The sequence below is a fragment of the Phialemonium atrogriseum genome (genome assembly GCF_030411735.1).
Source record: "Phialemonium atrogriseum strain 8032-3 unplaced genomic scaffold QBC33scaffold_19, whole genome shotgun sequence".
In the NCBI taxonomy this organism is placed as follows: domain Eukaryota; kingdom Fungi; phylum Ascomycota; class Sordariomycetes; order Cephalothecales; family Cephalothecaceae; genus Phialemonium; species Phialemonium atrogriseum.
In genome coordinates this window covers 227764-239661 of record NW_026848156.1, presented here as the reverse complement: position 1 = coordinate 239661, position 11898 = coordinate 227764, and the positions used below count along the sequence as shown (strand labels likewise).

Genomic DNA, 11898 nt, shown 5'->3' with positions numbered 1-11898 from the left:
ACTGTTGGACCCCCCTGCAATGACCGTGGCCTGTGCAGCATTACCCCGCCAAGCAGCCATGGAAGCTCAGCGATTTTCGGCTGCCCGCCTTGGCCCTTTTCGTCGATGTTTTTGGTGGTCAAGAGAAGAAGAACAAGAAAAAAATTGATTGTGACCCCTCGCTGAACGCCGTAGGTATCCTGACTTCTAGTCTTACAAACGAGCCCATCTCCTGCAGGCTTCAAAACAAATCGCACATAGGTATACATCCTCATGAAGCGGCTGGGTTCCGCCTCCAGAAACGTGACCGTCCCAAGGCCACTTCCATGTCCGTGTCTGTGTCTCCTTGCCATCCCACGATGTCTTTCTTCGTTTCCCGCAGACGCTGCGAGGTAACCCATCGGCCTTCGTGGAGCTGGACGAATCGCGCTGGCGGTGGTTGACCCTCTCGTTGGATGAGAGCTCGAAGAATCGGGATTGATGCAGCGATGATTGTGATGGCGCCTTCTGCCGTGCCGAAGATGAACAGGTCCACGGTTGGGGCTTTTTGTAACGTCAGCAAATCGGAAAAGAGCTACCAGGTTGCTGAAGACCTGATTCGGTACTCACAGATCTCGGGTTTTCCAATGGCCGAAAGGGTGGCAATCTTCAACAGGGACGTGATGCCGGCACTATGACGGTCAAAAGTCAGCCACCTGGTCTGTCATACGGAAGGAAAGGTGACATATTCCGACTTACAAAACGCCCATGCTCATTGCGAATAGCACGCCAACCTTCTCCTTCTTGTTGATTGCGACATTCCAGATGATCTTCCACGGGAGTAATGCCAACACGATATCCATCGCACCCGAATAAGCTGCCAGCAAGGTTAGTGGTTTTGCCTTGGGGACTCGTTGATCAGTTGCGCACTCACCAGACGTAAAGGTGTTGTACTGTTGAACCATGCTGCTCGTCCAACACGAGCCCTCCACGTTGATATCCCACAGCCTCTGAACCGGCCAGCATTGGATCCACTGGAATGTAGCGTTGAGGCCCAGCACAATGTTGACGGTGATGATGATGAACCAGACAAATTTCTTCACCCAGCCGTTCGAGATGCGCAGCAGAGTCATTGCAAACGACGTCTTACTCCACACTGTCGCCAGGACCGAGACAAACCCCGCCGCGTACGAGTATATGACCACCAGCGTAAAGTTGTCCGGCAGGATGTCGCCATTGGCCTTGCCGAGCCCGAGACTGACGCAGACCGACTGCAGCGACGCCGAGACAGCGAGAGCAACCTGGGGTAAGGGGACGACTGGTCAGTCACACGCCATCTCTCGGTCGACCTCACCGTCCGTCCCCAACACGGCAACTCGGGGAGGAACTCACCCAGCTCAAAACCAGGACGTAGTCGTCCCACCACAGTGATCGACACCTCCAATGTTTGCAATACAGCCGCAAACCCAGGAACAACGCCGAGAGAGTCGTCAAGATCCATATCGTGCGGTTCAGATGCGGGCCGTAGTCTTCCTCCGTCGGTAGTAGGGCCGGTTCGGAGCACCCTTCCAAGGTGGCGGAATCCATGGTGTGTGAAATAACCAGGGAGGTTGACTCCCGGGAAAAGAGGGGGGAGAAAGAACAAAAACGGGGTGGGGGATAATAAAACGAATGTAAAGAAGGAAAAAACAATAGAAGGAGATCCAAAAACACAATCGACTTCCGGGCAGAGGGAACAGCGGGAGTGAGGCATCTCATATCTCCTGTCTCGGCCGTCCCAAGGTCCGTGCCGCAAGTCGGGGTAGAGTGGGTCTCAACGTCGATCCGACAGGTTATTTATCGGGCCCCCGGTAGCGAATACTTGGGATCGTCTCAGGCTTTGCATGAGTCGCAACCCCATGCCCCTGATTCCCTCCCCAACGAAGGCGTCGTTTTGCCACTAGACCGTCCCATTGGGCGCACTGCTGAGGCGTTGAAGCTCGGTCCCTCAACCCACGGACCCCTACGCAGATCAGCGAAGCGCGGGAACATGGAATCGGCCGAATCTTCTTCGGTGAGCTTGACTACCAGTCTTGGGGAAAGTATAATATCACTCCTCCAGGAAAACCCGCCGCCCTTCCCGGGCCCCACTCTTCCCGCTGCTCGGCTGCGGCTACCCAAGTCGCACCATCCACCCTGTCTGTCTCCCTGGAGAGCTTCAGCTGCCTTACCAGGTGAGTCTGTGCATATCTGGCACGGCCGGTGATCAATTAGCACGTTGAGGAAAGGAAACGATTGCGGTGTGATTCTCAATCGTGGGGATGTATGTAATGATGTGGAGTGATTGCCTCCGCTTGGACCGCCCCGTTTTGTTCCCTTCTTCAGTACTCGAGCCTCCCAACCTCCCAATGTTTCTATCAAGAGAAGCCTCCTCGGCTTTCTATTTTCTACGGCCTAGCCCGGTGGGGGAGATGCCCACGGGCGACCAAAGCCATGAGCGTTGAAGGGATTTCAGATTTGGGCGGGAGACTGGCCGTAAATTGTTGTACCGCAGTGCTGCCGTGGCCCTCTTGAGATGCCGTTGTTGGGAGACATTGGCAGAGCTGGGAGATGAAACGATCACGATCGACACACAACTAGATATCTTAACATCACCTCTGGAAGCAACCTAATAGCAATATATATTGATGGCAATTATGGCGGCGTAATTAGCAGATAATTGACACCACTATCAACTATAAAGTGACAAGCCACGGGCTGGCAAGGTACCGGTCCCTCAAATTGACGCCTTCAGGATTCTGAAAGCATCCTCCCGAGTGCCGCGGTATCTCTCCTCCGCAGTCTTCCAGTTGATGACGTTCCAGATATTCTCAACATACGCTGCTTTGCCGTTGAGATACTAATTAGTCCGCATGTCAGCACGCCGAACAAACAAACTTCAAGCCCGCATAACCACAACATCAGCAGCTCTCTCACCTGGAGATAGTAAGCATGTTCCCACATGTCGATGCCGAGAATGGGAACCTCGCCCCCAACGACAGGGTCCTGGTCCTTTGTCGTGACGATGCGCAGCCGCCCCGTCCCCTCCTCCTTGACCAGCCACCCCCAGCCGCTCCCCTGGATGCCCAGCAGCGCGGCCGAGAAGACGTCCCTGAAACCCCCGAGGCTGCCCCAGGTGGCCTCGATGTCGGCGACGAGGGACGCGGCGGCGGCGCGCGGGTCCGCGGCGTCGGGGCTGGCCGCGGGGGCGAGGTTCTGCCAGAACAGCGAGTGGTTGATGTGGCCGCCGCCGTTGAACCGCATGGCCGGCTGCAGCGCCACCTGCGCGGCGATGTCGTTCGCCTGCACCGCTGCCGCGTGGGCCTGCACTGCCTTGTTCAGGTTGGTCACGTATGCTTGGTGGTGCTTGCTGTGGTGCAGCTCCATGATTTGCTTCGAGATGTTGGGCTCGAGAGCCTGCCGCCTGCCGGTCAGCGGGGGTGCTACCTGCCTGGGGGATACCCGGATTAGCAGGGTCATGGCGGGATGGACTCACGTCGTAGGGGTACGGCAGGTCCGGGAGGGAGTAGGTAGATGCGGACATGGTGTAGGCGCTTTTGTGGTGTGTGTTGACGGTGTAATGCGGCTCGCGACAGATGATTGAGGAGGTATAAGCGAGGGAAAGATCTCAGAAGGCGTTATTTGGGAGGGGTTCAGATTGGACTAGCAGGGCGGTGAGTAGATGGTACATCGGAACTGGGCAGTGGAAACCTACCTACCTATCTTTCCCGGCTTGGACGGGAGTGATCCGTTTGTGATTCGGATCAATCCAGTTCCTATTGTGACACTTCCCAACCCATCCGGAGGAACGTCGACAAACTAGGGTGAAGTGGAAATGCACATTCAGAGCCGTCATTTCAGACATATGAAATCAAGTAGCCTCTAGCATGCAAGAGAGACTCCAAGGTACCATGGCATAATTATTGACCAGTCGTTCCGGCCCGTTCGGGTGGAAGCAATCCCCCTCAAACCTGCTCATTCCGCCTCGGCGAGGTTTTCTCCACCACGAAACCGGGCAGCCTGTCAGGTAGGTAGGTACCTTGATGGGCAGCACCAGCACCAATGACTAGCACCTTGATGGTTGGATAAAGGAAAATAAAACCGACAAAAACCGCGTGCGTCCAAGCTGCCGATAATTATCGCCTCCGGTGCTCTTCTGCCTTCAATAGCTGAGGCCTGCCCGGGCACGCCATCGACGCCGTGACACTCGATAGTCAAGCCCTTCAACACGTGTGGAGATTCATGATGACCAGAATATTCAAGATCCAACGCGTTTACAGGGCTCTTGCAGTCCAGAACTCAAACATACACGATGCTTCATTTCGAACCGATGGGGCCAGTGGCCCGACGGAGAAATGTGGCGGGTTTTCAAACAAAGGAAGCCGCAAACAGCCACATTGCCACCCATACGCGTCCAATGTGCAGAGCCGTGCCAGTACGGCGGATCACTTTGTCAATATCCGGTGGGTAGCCGTTTTGAACGATGACACCGGCTGACATGCGTCACGAGGAACGGGAGGCTTCCTTGCAGCATAGGATCTGACCGCCAACTATGGGTTGAAAGACTAAGAACTTGGGTGAACGGTTGCTAGCATATGATATTAAAAATCTAGACGCATCCGGGCCCGAACGCCGCGAAATTGGCTGAGACGGGTGTGGAGATCAAGCCCGGGCCTGACAAGTGCTGCCCCGGGGTCCCCGGGTTCCTGCTTTTCGCCCTCCCCAAACGGGGCCGCCATACCACGCCAGAGGGCCCTGTTTTATCAAGCGTCACTGAAGGTCAGCTCCCGCTGACATTGCCGATCATTCACTATGGATGGGCGAGGCCGGGTGAAGGGAAGCTGCATCCAGGAGGCATGTGTTGTTGGTGGGGGCAACGAAACGAATGGCCCCAGGAAGGCAGGGGATGGCCGGAAACGTGCATGTGCCTTGGTTTCGCCGGTTACCTAATGGGAGCTATCATTTAGTTGCCTATTGCGGAGAACTTCGTCGCGTGCATGTAAGGCCGGCCAGGATACCAGAGTCTCTGTGGTTGGTGGGCGATGTCACGAGCCGATCGCCAGGCGGTGCCAAGCTAATAAGATGCAATGGGTTTCGTTATCTTTCAGCCCTATGCAGTTGGACCAATCAACTGGATTCCTCGCGGGGCCTTACGCTCTCCCGTGCCCGCGTTCTATTTTGTGGCTGGCAGGACTGTATCAAACGGAAACCTAGCACGGGGTTTCTGGGAGAAAGAAAAGATAGAGGAACGCCTAGGTACCGATCCATGAGGCAGGGACCTCTGCCAACGGGATCAGGCTGGGCTTATACGAGACAGGTGGCTAGGTAATGCGTCCGGAAACTAGCAGTGCGTTTTTGTTCAGATGCAGTACACAGTGTGGGAGATCCCTTCCTCGTTCGTGGATCTTGTTCCGCCTCGCCAAACGGCACCGCTCACCGCTACTGCCTGGCTGCTGTCGTCCGAGTCGGAGGAGAGAGATGCCGGGGGGCTCCGGGGCTGTTTCGGGGGGTTGGGGGGAACGCCCTGGCCGCGAAGAAAGGGGGAAAAAGGTTAGGTGGACTTGGCTGTTTGGAGGAGCGAATTTCGGTGTCTGTGTCATTGGCAATCTGGAATTGGGGCTCCCCCCCCCCGGACGTGGCGGTTTCGGGGCGGGAGAGATGGCATCGGGACCAGGTCAGCATGGGCGAGACCGACACAACGGATTGATTGATGGATACCTGTTAGCGGTATGATGTGGCTGTCGATGGGATGGAGGCAAGCTGACACCATTGTTCTGAGTCTGGATAGATGTGGCTGGAGGTGCAATATCCTCACTAGGCTCCCACAAATCAAAAGCCACTGCATTTGGACAACCTCGTCCGCAGCACCATCGCATTTCTGTCAAGCTCGCCCGCAGCAGTCATGTACTTGGAGGCAGTCACTCAGGTCCATTTTTGTAATAATAAAACACATGACACAATCTGTTGCTACTTTGCCCAACGTGCACACTCTTAAGGAAAACAATGACGGAATCGCAAGCACCCACATCACATCACCCCTACCTAGCCCGTCGCCTCCTCGTCGGTGTCCGGATCCACCAACAAGTCGTCCGAAATTTCCATGAACCAACCGACACAAACCGCCATAGGGGCAAAAGTCCACGATTCATCGTAACCAAATCCTTCTCCTTGTATATCGCCCGAGAATCGCAGCAGGGGGCGCGTGATGAGGTCGACGGGGAGGCCGTCCAGCTTTAAATGGGCTTGCGCCGAAGTTCCCAAGCTATTTTTCATGATGGAGTCCACCCCCGCTGGTTCGTATGGGAAGGACGACAGCTGCTTTGTATCCGGGTGGTGGAACACGGGGGCAAACTTGACTAGAGTGCCCTGGAATTCCATGTCGATGTGTGCGACCCTTTCTCCGGTCTTTTGGAGAACTGCTTCGAATAATGGTTCGCTTTCTTTGTCCACGAAGGGGCCAATCTCGTGTCTGACAAGTTGGGCGACGTATTGGGGATCAATGCGCCTTCCATAACCCTGGATAATCTTCCTCCTGTCAAGCTCTTGAATGGCTGATATAGTGATGCGTCGCCAAGCATGGAATTTGAGAGTCCACTCATCATCCTTTTCGGCGTCCACCTCTGGCTGGCGAGATTAGTTCCCCATTGCACAAGCAGAATGATTTGTAAGAATCTCACCTTGCAGAAGGTCGTGGAGGAGGCCGTGCGCCTGCCAATGGGGGGCTGCCCACTTGATGTCGGCGCTCCTTCGTGAAAAGATATTGTCATCAAGAATGTGCCAGATCCATGCCATGAAGAGCTGCTGTGCCCCCATGTCAGATCCCCAGAATTCTTCAGCCTTGGGTGTCCAACTTCTCAGTTTCTTCTGGATATCAGGGCAGAGGCTGTCCCAAACTTGGGTCGTCTTCGGGATTTGCACGAGGCTCGAGATACAACCCGAAAGGCGTTCCCAGGTCTTTTCCATCTTCAAATGTGGTTCCCAATCACCGTACTGCCTCCACACGACAGTCCTCGAGAAGTATTCTTTCCTAGCCTTCTCCGCCTCCTCTTGAGTGCGAGGCGCTTGCTGCTCAAGACGTTGGTGATAACGAGCGTTCTCGTCCCTCAAGTAGGCACATTCTGCCTTCTTGGCTGTAAGCTCAGCCTCAGCGTCTGCCAACTTCTCTCTCTCGGCAAGTACTTGCTTCACCAGCTGAGTGATAGCCAAATGCAACTTGTCATCCTTGTTTTCGGCGAAATGGCCAAGGACAGTACTGCCAAGCGGAAGGACAGATTCAGCAACTTGCTCTTCATCCCCAGTGGCCTGACTGGGTTGATCTGTGCCTCGAATCCCAGGAGCGTCACTGGTAGAGGAGGTACGAGCGAGACGCTCGGGAGATTTGGGGCTTCTTTGAGCTTGGTCGGCATTGCGGCGTTTGATACCCTTGAGAGGAGTGGAGTTGGGAGGCATGGTAGGTAGACGTTCGTCAAGGAGAATATTGTGCAAGTATGAGAAGGGGCAAGGGGCAAGGGGCAAGGGGCAAGGGGCAAGGGGCAAGGGGCAAGGGGCAAGGGGCAAGGGGCAAGGGGCAAGGGGCAAGGGGCAAGGGCGCCGAATCAGCCTTCCTGGGAGTCCAAGAGGGAGGAGGGATGTGGTGGAGAGAGGACGAAGTGCATTGGGGCCAGATGCAAGGGCACGTCCCCCATAAAATACAAACTCAGGAGCCAAGGAACACAGGACAAGGTGTTGGTCCCAACATAAACAGGAAACCGACGGAAGCGGAACTGCCACAGGTACAAGGCTGCTGACGGGCTACAGGGTACAGGGTCTTTGCAAATTCAAGCTGCGGGAACATGGAATATCACCCGAGCAAGGGTGTACGGAAGCAGCGGTGTTAGAACAGAGAGGTATTGGAGGTGCATCAGCCAGTGGAATGTACGAGATAACTTATCACAAGGATATTCAGAAGTGCATTCAGCAGTGGGGGAAGCTAGGCAGTTGAGTGAGGCATTCGGGTGAGTCTACTGACAAAGAATGGGGGGCAAATGACCACTGCTCCAGGCTATCGGAAATGGTACAAACTTGGGCTGCCGCCATCAGCTCTTTGTGGCTGGGCTTCACGAGCGAGCAGCCTGGAGCACGCCACTTTCTCGGCTCTTGACCTGTTTTTATTTTCCCACTTTATCTTTAAGCTAAAAAGGAAACAGGGCAGAGAGGGGGAGACAAGAGAAGTCAATTGAGCAGTGTGTGCGGTTTGGTGCGAGATCCGCCATCCGAATCTGTTTCGGGAACAGGGCAGTGTCGGGAAGTCATTTCATTGGGTCTAGACGGGAAGACTGGTAGAGTCGTTGGCAAGAAGACAAACGGAAGCAAGCGGTCAGCTCTCGTAGTTTGCGAACTGCAGTGGGAAGTGGGCCGCGCAAGTGATGAACTCCAGAGTGGGAAAATGAGGCCTGACTTATGACAGAATCTGCAGGAAATCCATTGGGTGTCCATTGAGAATCCAAGACAGCAGCTGAGTCAATGAGACAACCTGGCTGGCCCTAAGACCACGCCCAGTGTCTGCTATCTACCTTGTCAGATGCGAAGTCTCCTTAAATGCCTGTAAAGCTTCCTCCCTTATATTAAGGACAGCAACCTCGACATTCTGGTTCCAGGAGCATGCTTCTACAGGCACCACCCGCTACCGAGCTGACTTACCTCCACACTTCGCCAACTCTCTAGCCATGTCGCAGGAAAACCATGTCATAGACGCTTATGCGGGAGTTGATGTGGGAACCACGTATGGCCTCTCTTATAAAAAGTTTCCCTTCCATTCGATGTGTGCTAATTTTGCAACGCACAGCTACTCTGGGGTTTCATTCGCCATTTCCCGCGACCCATCTATCCGCATGGTTCTACAGCCCGCTTCGAGTTGGAATCCAAGCTCTCGCGATGTTGAGGTGCCCTCCATCCTCCATTTTTCTCCCGACGGGACGGTCACCTGTGGCGACATCTGTGGCGACGACGCTCGTGATGGCAGCATTTCTGTGGAATTTTTCAAGTTGCACATCCCTCACTGGGAAAACCTGCCAGAAGACGTGCGCCAGTCACCCAAGTTCCAAAAGTCCCTGCAACAAAGTAAGGAGTTGGGCCTGACGGCAGTTGATGCTACTGCTGCCTATCTAAGCCTCCTTTGGAAACCTTGCCTTGAGAGAATCCTCCTGGCTGTCAGCAAGGAGGGTAAACATATGCAATGCCCTTTGCATATTACCATGACGGTGCCCGCCGGTTGGCCGGAAGACGCTCGACACCGTATGAGAGACGCTGTGGTCAGAGCTGGAATGCTCAGTCCTAATAACCAACCGACCTTTACCTTCCTCTCAGAGCCGGAGGCGGCGCTAATCGCCCTGCTGTCTTCGGGCGGAGCCCGCACCGCCCAACCAGAGGTACGTTTACCACGAGACCTACCTCCTCCACAGATTCTCGTTTATTATTTCTCAGACTGGGGCTAATAGCTCAATATAGGAGGGCAATTTGGTTGTTATCTGCGACTGCGGCGGCGGTACCATTGTGAGTCATGTCGCGGTTCGTTGAGTGTCGTGCCTCGGGTGTGCTAACTAAGCCCTCATCAAACAGGATTCCATCGTCTATGAAGTCCTGTCTACCTCCCCGCTGGCTGTTCGGGAGTGTACCTTGGCGGTGTGCCGATTCGGCGGCGCAATGATAATGGACGAGGCTTTTCTCGAGCTCTTGAAGACGAAAGTGAGAGCGAGTTGCCCACCTCAGACGTTTGACAGAATTGCAGAATCCGAATTTGAGCAGTTCGCCGAGAGACACTTGTCTCGGGATCTTAAACACAACTACTCCGGAGGATCTTGGTCCTTTCCCAGCAGCGACGGGCTCCGGTGGGCACGCCTAGTTCAATGATGACGTTTTCCAGGTAATTATGCCCGAGACACTGAGAAACACCATTATCGTCGTGCGCCCAATTGCTTGTCCCCACGTCCTTTACCCCTTGTGCCCCAGAAAGAAGGTGGACGTCGTGATCCCACCTTGTTACTCGATGGCTGACAGACAAAGCGACGAGATTTCTCAAGTTTTCCATCCCGCCATGAGCAACGTGCTTGATCTCATCAGGTCGCAGATTAGTACGACGGAGAAGGTGATGGGGAGGGTCCCGGAGGTGAGACTGCTCAGATGATCCCCATAACTCGTTGCCGCGCTGACATTCATCGACCTGCTGATTAGTATGTCCTCCTTGCTGGTGGGTTTGAAGGCAACTCGTACCTTCAGACGGTGCTCTCGGACAACATCCCCATGCCGACTCGAGTAATCTGGCCCCAAGGCTCCGAAGAGTAGTCAATCAACCATTCACTATGTTTCTACTGCGACGGTTGCACATCTTTTCGGATTACTGACGCCCACCAGATGGACCTCGGTGTGTCGGGGAGCCACGATGCATGCGATTAGAAAGCACTCGCCTCATCCCGGCAACAACATCGTTGAAATCCAATCCCGAATCGCTCGCGCGAGCTACGGCATCCTGAACGAGGTGGATGCCACTGTCACCTGGTTGGTCCAGAAGGTTTGTACCCGACCCCCGGCCCGAGAGTCTCGGACCAATTAATAGCTTATGGACATTGTCGTTCAGGGCCAAAATCTCCCCGCTCACGGGGTTGACCTATCGCCCAATCAATTCTCGAGGGTCCGCACTCCGAACGGCAACATCCTTTCGATCGATATCTACCGCCAGCGCTCGCTTCACGAGCAACCGCACCTGCTGTGTCGAATCAAGTGGGCGATCACCAATGTGCTTTGGACCCTGATCTCCACACTCGACATTGCCAATACTGTGCAGCTCGAGATAACCTGCTCCGCCGAGTCGGCCGATTTCGCAATCTCCTTCAATGGAGAACGCCAGGGGCCGGAAAAGGTCACTGTCGACTATGGGTATTAGGACTCACCGTGGGAAGCCGGAGACGCAAGGATTCGGGTTCCATTTCTTCATCATTTCCACTTGTTCGTCTTTTGCGTTTCGGTCTCTCTTCTCCACTCTCCGCTCGCCGTTCTGCATTTATGTTGTCCAGTATGCGAGGAAATGTCAGCAAGGCAGAGTGTTAAAAGAAAAAAGGAAAAGGACCAAAAAAAAAAAAGGGCAGATAATTGCGGGCTAGTAATCCGTAGTTTGCAAATCATTAGGCAGATCATTTTGGAATGGAATCGGTTCTCCATCATAATAGCTTGGACTGTGTAAACAACTACAAGATGTCCACTCCGGCCGGCTTCCCCAACAACCCCGGCCTCCTAGTCAACCATGCCTTGGATCGCGGCACCTTCCACAAGGGCATCCATCGCAAGCGCCTGCAGGGACCGCATCGCCGACCCCGTGCCCACGTCGATTAGACTGTCGTCGTTCATGAACCCTATGACTTCCCGCACCAAGGATGCATCTTCATCCGTCTGTCGTCAGTCAGAGGCTAATTGCGCGCCCATCAGAGGGGGATGTATATCGCGATCATCCCCGTCCCGATCTTACATTATTGCTCCAGCCGTTCTCGGCATCGTCGTCGATGACCTCGATCACGTCGTCGACGCCGGAATGCCCCGGGCCCATGTCGGGGATCGGCGCCACGCGCGGCGGCCGGTTGGTCGGACGCAGCTCCGGCCTCGTGAGCTTGACGTTTCCCTTGCCGGTCTTGCTGGCGGCCCGTCGTCGCCCGTCTTCCAGCGGCCGGTTGGCCTCGGCGACCCACTCGTCGTCGACGTGGGGACCGGTGACTAAATCAGGGGGGTGGGATGGTCAAGTGTAAATGGTTGGGGAGGGGGAATAAGATGGGGGGGGGGGGGGGGGGGGGGCCAACCCCAAAAACAAAGAAACCCGAACAACAAAATTAACCCCACAGGGGAAAACACCCCGGCGGCACCGGCCCCGGGGCCCGTCTCGGTGGGGGGCCAAGCCCT

At 55.0% G+C, this 11898-nt stretch overlaps 6 protein-coding genes across 6 annotated transcripts in view; 1 reads left to right on the top strand and 5 right to left on the bottom strand.

Moving 5' to 3' along the window:
- Positions 1-44: 44 nt before the first annotated feature.
- Positions 45-2007, bottom strand: QBC33DRAFT_544324 (uncharacterized protein). The gene is made up of 5 exons (XM_060428441.1): positions 1351-2007; positions 893-1259; positions 718-835; positions 589-650; positions 45-522 (listed from the first exon to the last, which is right to left on the bottom strand). Exons 1-5 carry the CDS (start codon positions 1714-1716, stop codon positions 251-253), a joined length of 1185 nt encoding a protein of 394 aa, XP_060281660.1. The 5' UTR covers positions 1717-2007; the 3' UTR covers positions 45-250.
- Positions 2008-2313: 306 nt separating this feature from the next.
- Positions 2314-3932, bottom strand: QBC33DRAFT_475728 (superoxide dismutase). Its single transcript, XM_060425244.1, has 4 exons — positions 3692-3932; positions 3473-3639; positions 2914-3393; positions 2314-2836 (listed from the first exon to the last, which is right to left on the bottom strand). The coding sequence occupies exons 2-4, from the start codon at positions 3518-3520 to the stop codon at positions 2714-2716; spliced, it is 651 nt and encodes a 216-aa protein (XP_060281659.1). The 5' UTR covers positions 3521-3639; positions 3692-3932; the 3' UTR covers positions 2314-2713.
- A 1532-nt stretch (positions 3933-5464) lies between these two features.
- On the bottom strand, positions 5465-5929 carry QBC33DRAFT_544318 (uncharacterized protein). Its single transcript, XM_060428440.1, has one exon. The coding sequence runs from the start codon at positions 5819-5821 to the stop codon at positions 5573-5575; it is 249 nt and encodes an 82-aa protein (XP_060281658.1). The 5' UTR covers positions 5822-5929; the 3' UTR covers positions 5465-5572.
- QBC33DRAFT_571570 (uncharacterized protein) lies at positions 5915-7425 on the bottom strand (the record flags this gene model as incomplete). The annotated part of the gene is made up of 2 exons (XM_060430609.1): positions 5915-6596; positions 6654-7425. 2 exons carry the CDS (start codon positions 7423-7425, stop codon positions 6019-6021), a joined length of 1350 nt encoding a protein of 449 aa, XP_060281657.1. The 3' UTR covers positions 5915-6018.
- A 1784-nt stretch (positions 7426-9209) lies between these two features.
- On the top strand, positions 9210-11174 carry QBC33DRAFT_571569 (uncharacterized protein; the record flags this gene model as incomplete). Its single annotated transcript, XM_060430608.1, has 7 exons — positions 9210-9383; positions 9463-9507; positions 9574-9842; positions 10018-10120; positions 10186-10292; positions 10366-10522; positions 10589-11174. 7 exons carry the CDS (start codon positions 9210-9212, stop codon positions 10892-10894), a joined length of 1161 nt encoding a protein of 386 aa, XP_060281656.1. The 3' UTR covers positions 10895-11174.
- Positions 11175-11241: 67 nt separating this feature from the next.
- QBC33DRAFT_516762 (uncharacterized protein) overlaps positions 11242-11898 on the bottom strand; it is a gene marked incomplete at both ends in the record, with an annotated part of 1669 nt that continues 1012 nt past the window's right edge. Inside the window, 2 exons of the mRNA XM_060426158.1 lie at positions 11242-11397; positions 11474-11715. Of these exons, the coding sequence (XP_060281655.1) occupies positions 11242-11397; positions 11474-11715 (398 nt within the window). The remainder of the gene's footprint in view (positions 11398-11473; positions 11716-11898) is intronic.

Excerpts from the sequence above, each read along its gene's own strand:
- QBC33DRAFT_544318 (XM_060428440.1), bottom strand. The coding sequence starts at position 5,821 with ATGCAGTGGCTTTTGATTTGTGGGAGCCTAGTGAGGATATTGCACCTC.
- QBC33DRAFT_544324 (XM_060428441.1), bottom strand. The coding sequence starts at position 1,716 with ATGAGATGCCTCACTCCCGCTGTTCCCTCTGCCCGGAAGTCGATTGTG. Across the intron at positions 651-717 it reads GCAATGAGCATGGGCGTTTT|TGCCGGCATCACGTCCCTGT; the intron begins GTAAGTCGGAAT and ends TGACCGTCATAG. Across the intron at positions 523-588 it reads CATTGGAAAACCCGAGATCT|CCCCAACCGTGGACCTGTTC; the intron begins GTGAGTACCGAA and ends CGTTACAAAAAG.
- QBC33DRAFT_475728 (XM_060425244.1), bottom strand. The coding sequence starts at position 3,520 with ATGTCCGCATCTACCTACTCCCTCCCGGACCTGCCGTACCCCTACGAC. Across the intron at positions 3,394-3,472 it reads ACCTGCCGTACCCCTACGAC|GCTCTCGAGCCCAACATCTC; the intron begins GTGAGTCCATCC and ends GGCAGGCGGCAG. Across the intron at positions 2,837-2,913 it reads AACATGCTTACTATCTCCAG|TATCTCAACGGCAAAGCAGC; the intron begins GTGAGAGAGCTG and ends CGGACTAATTAG.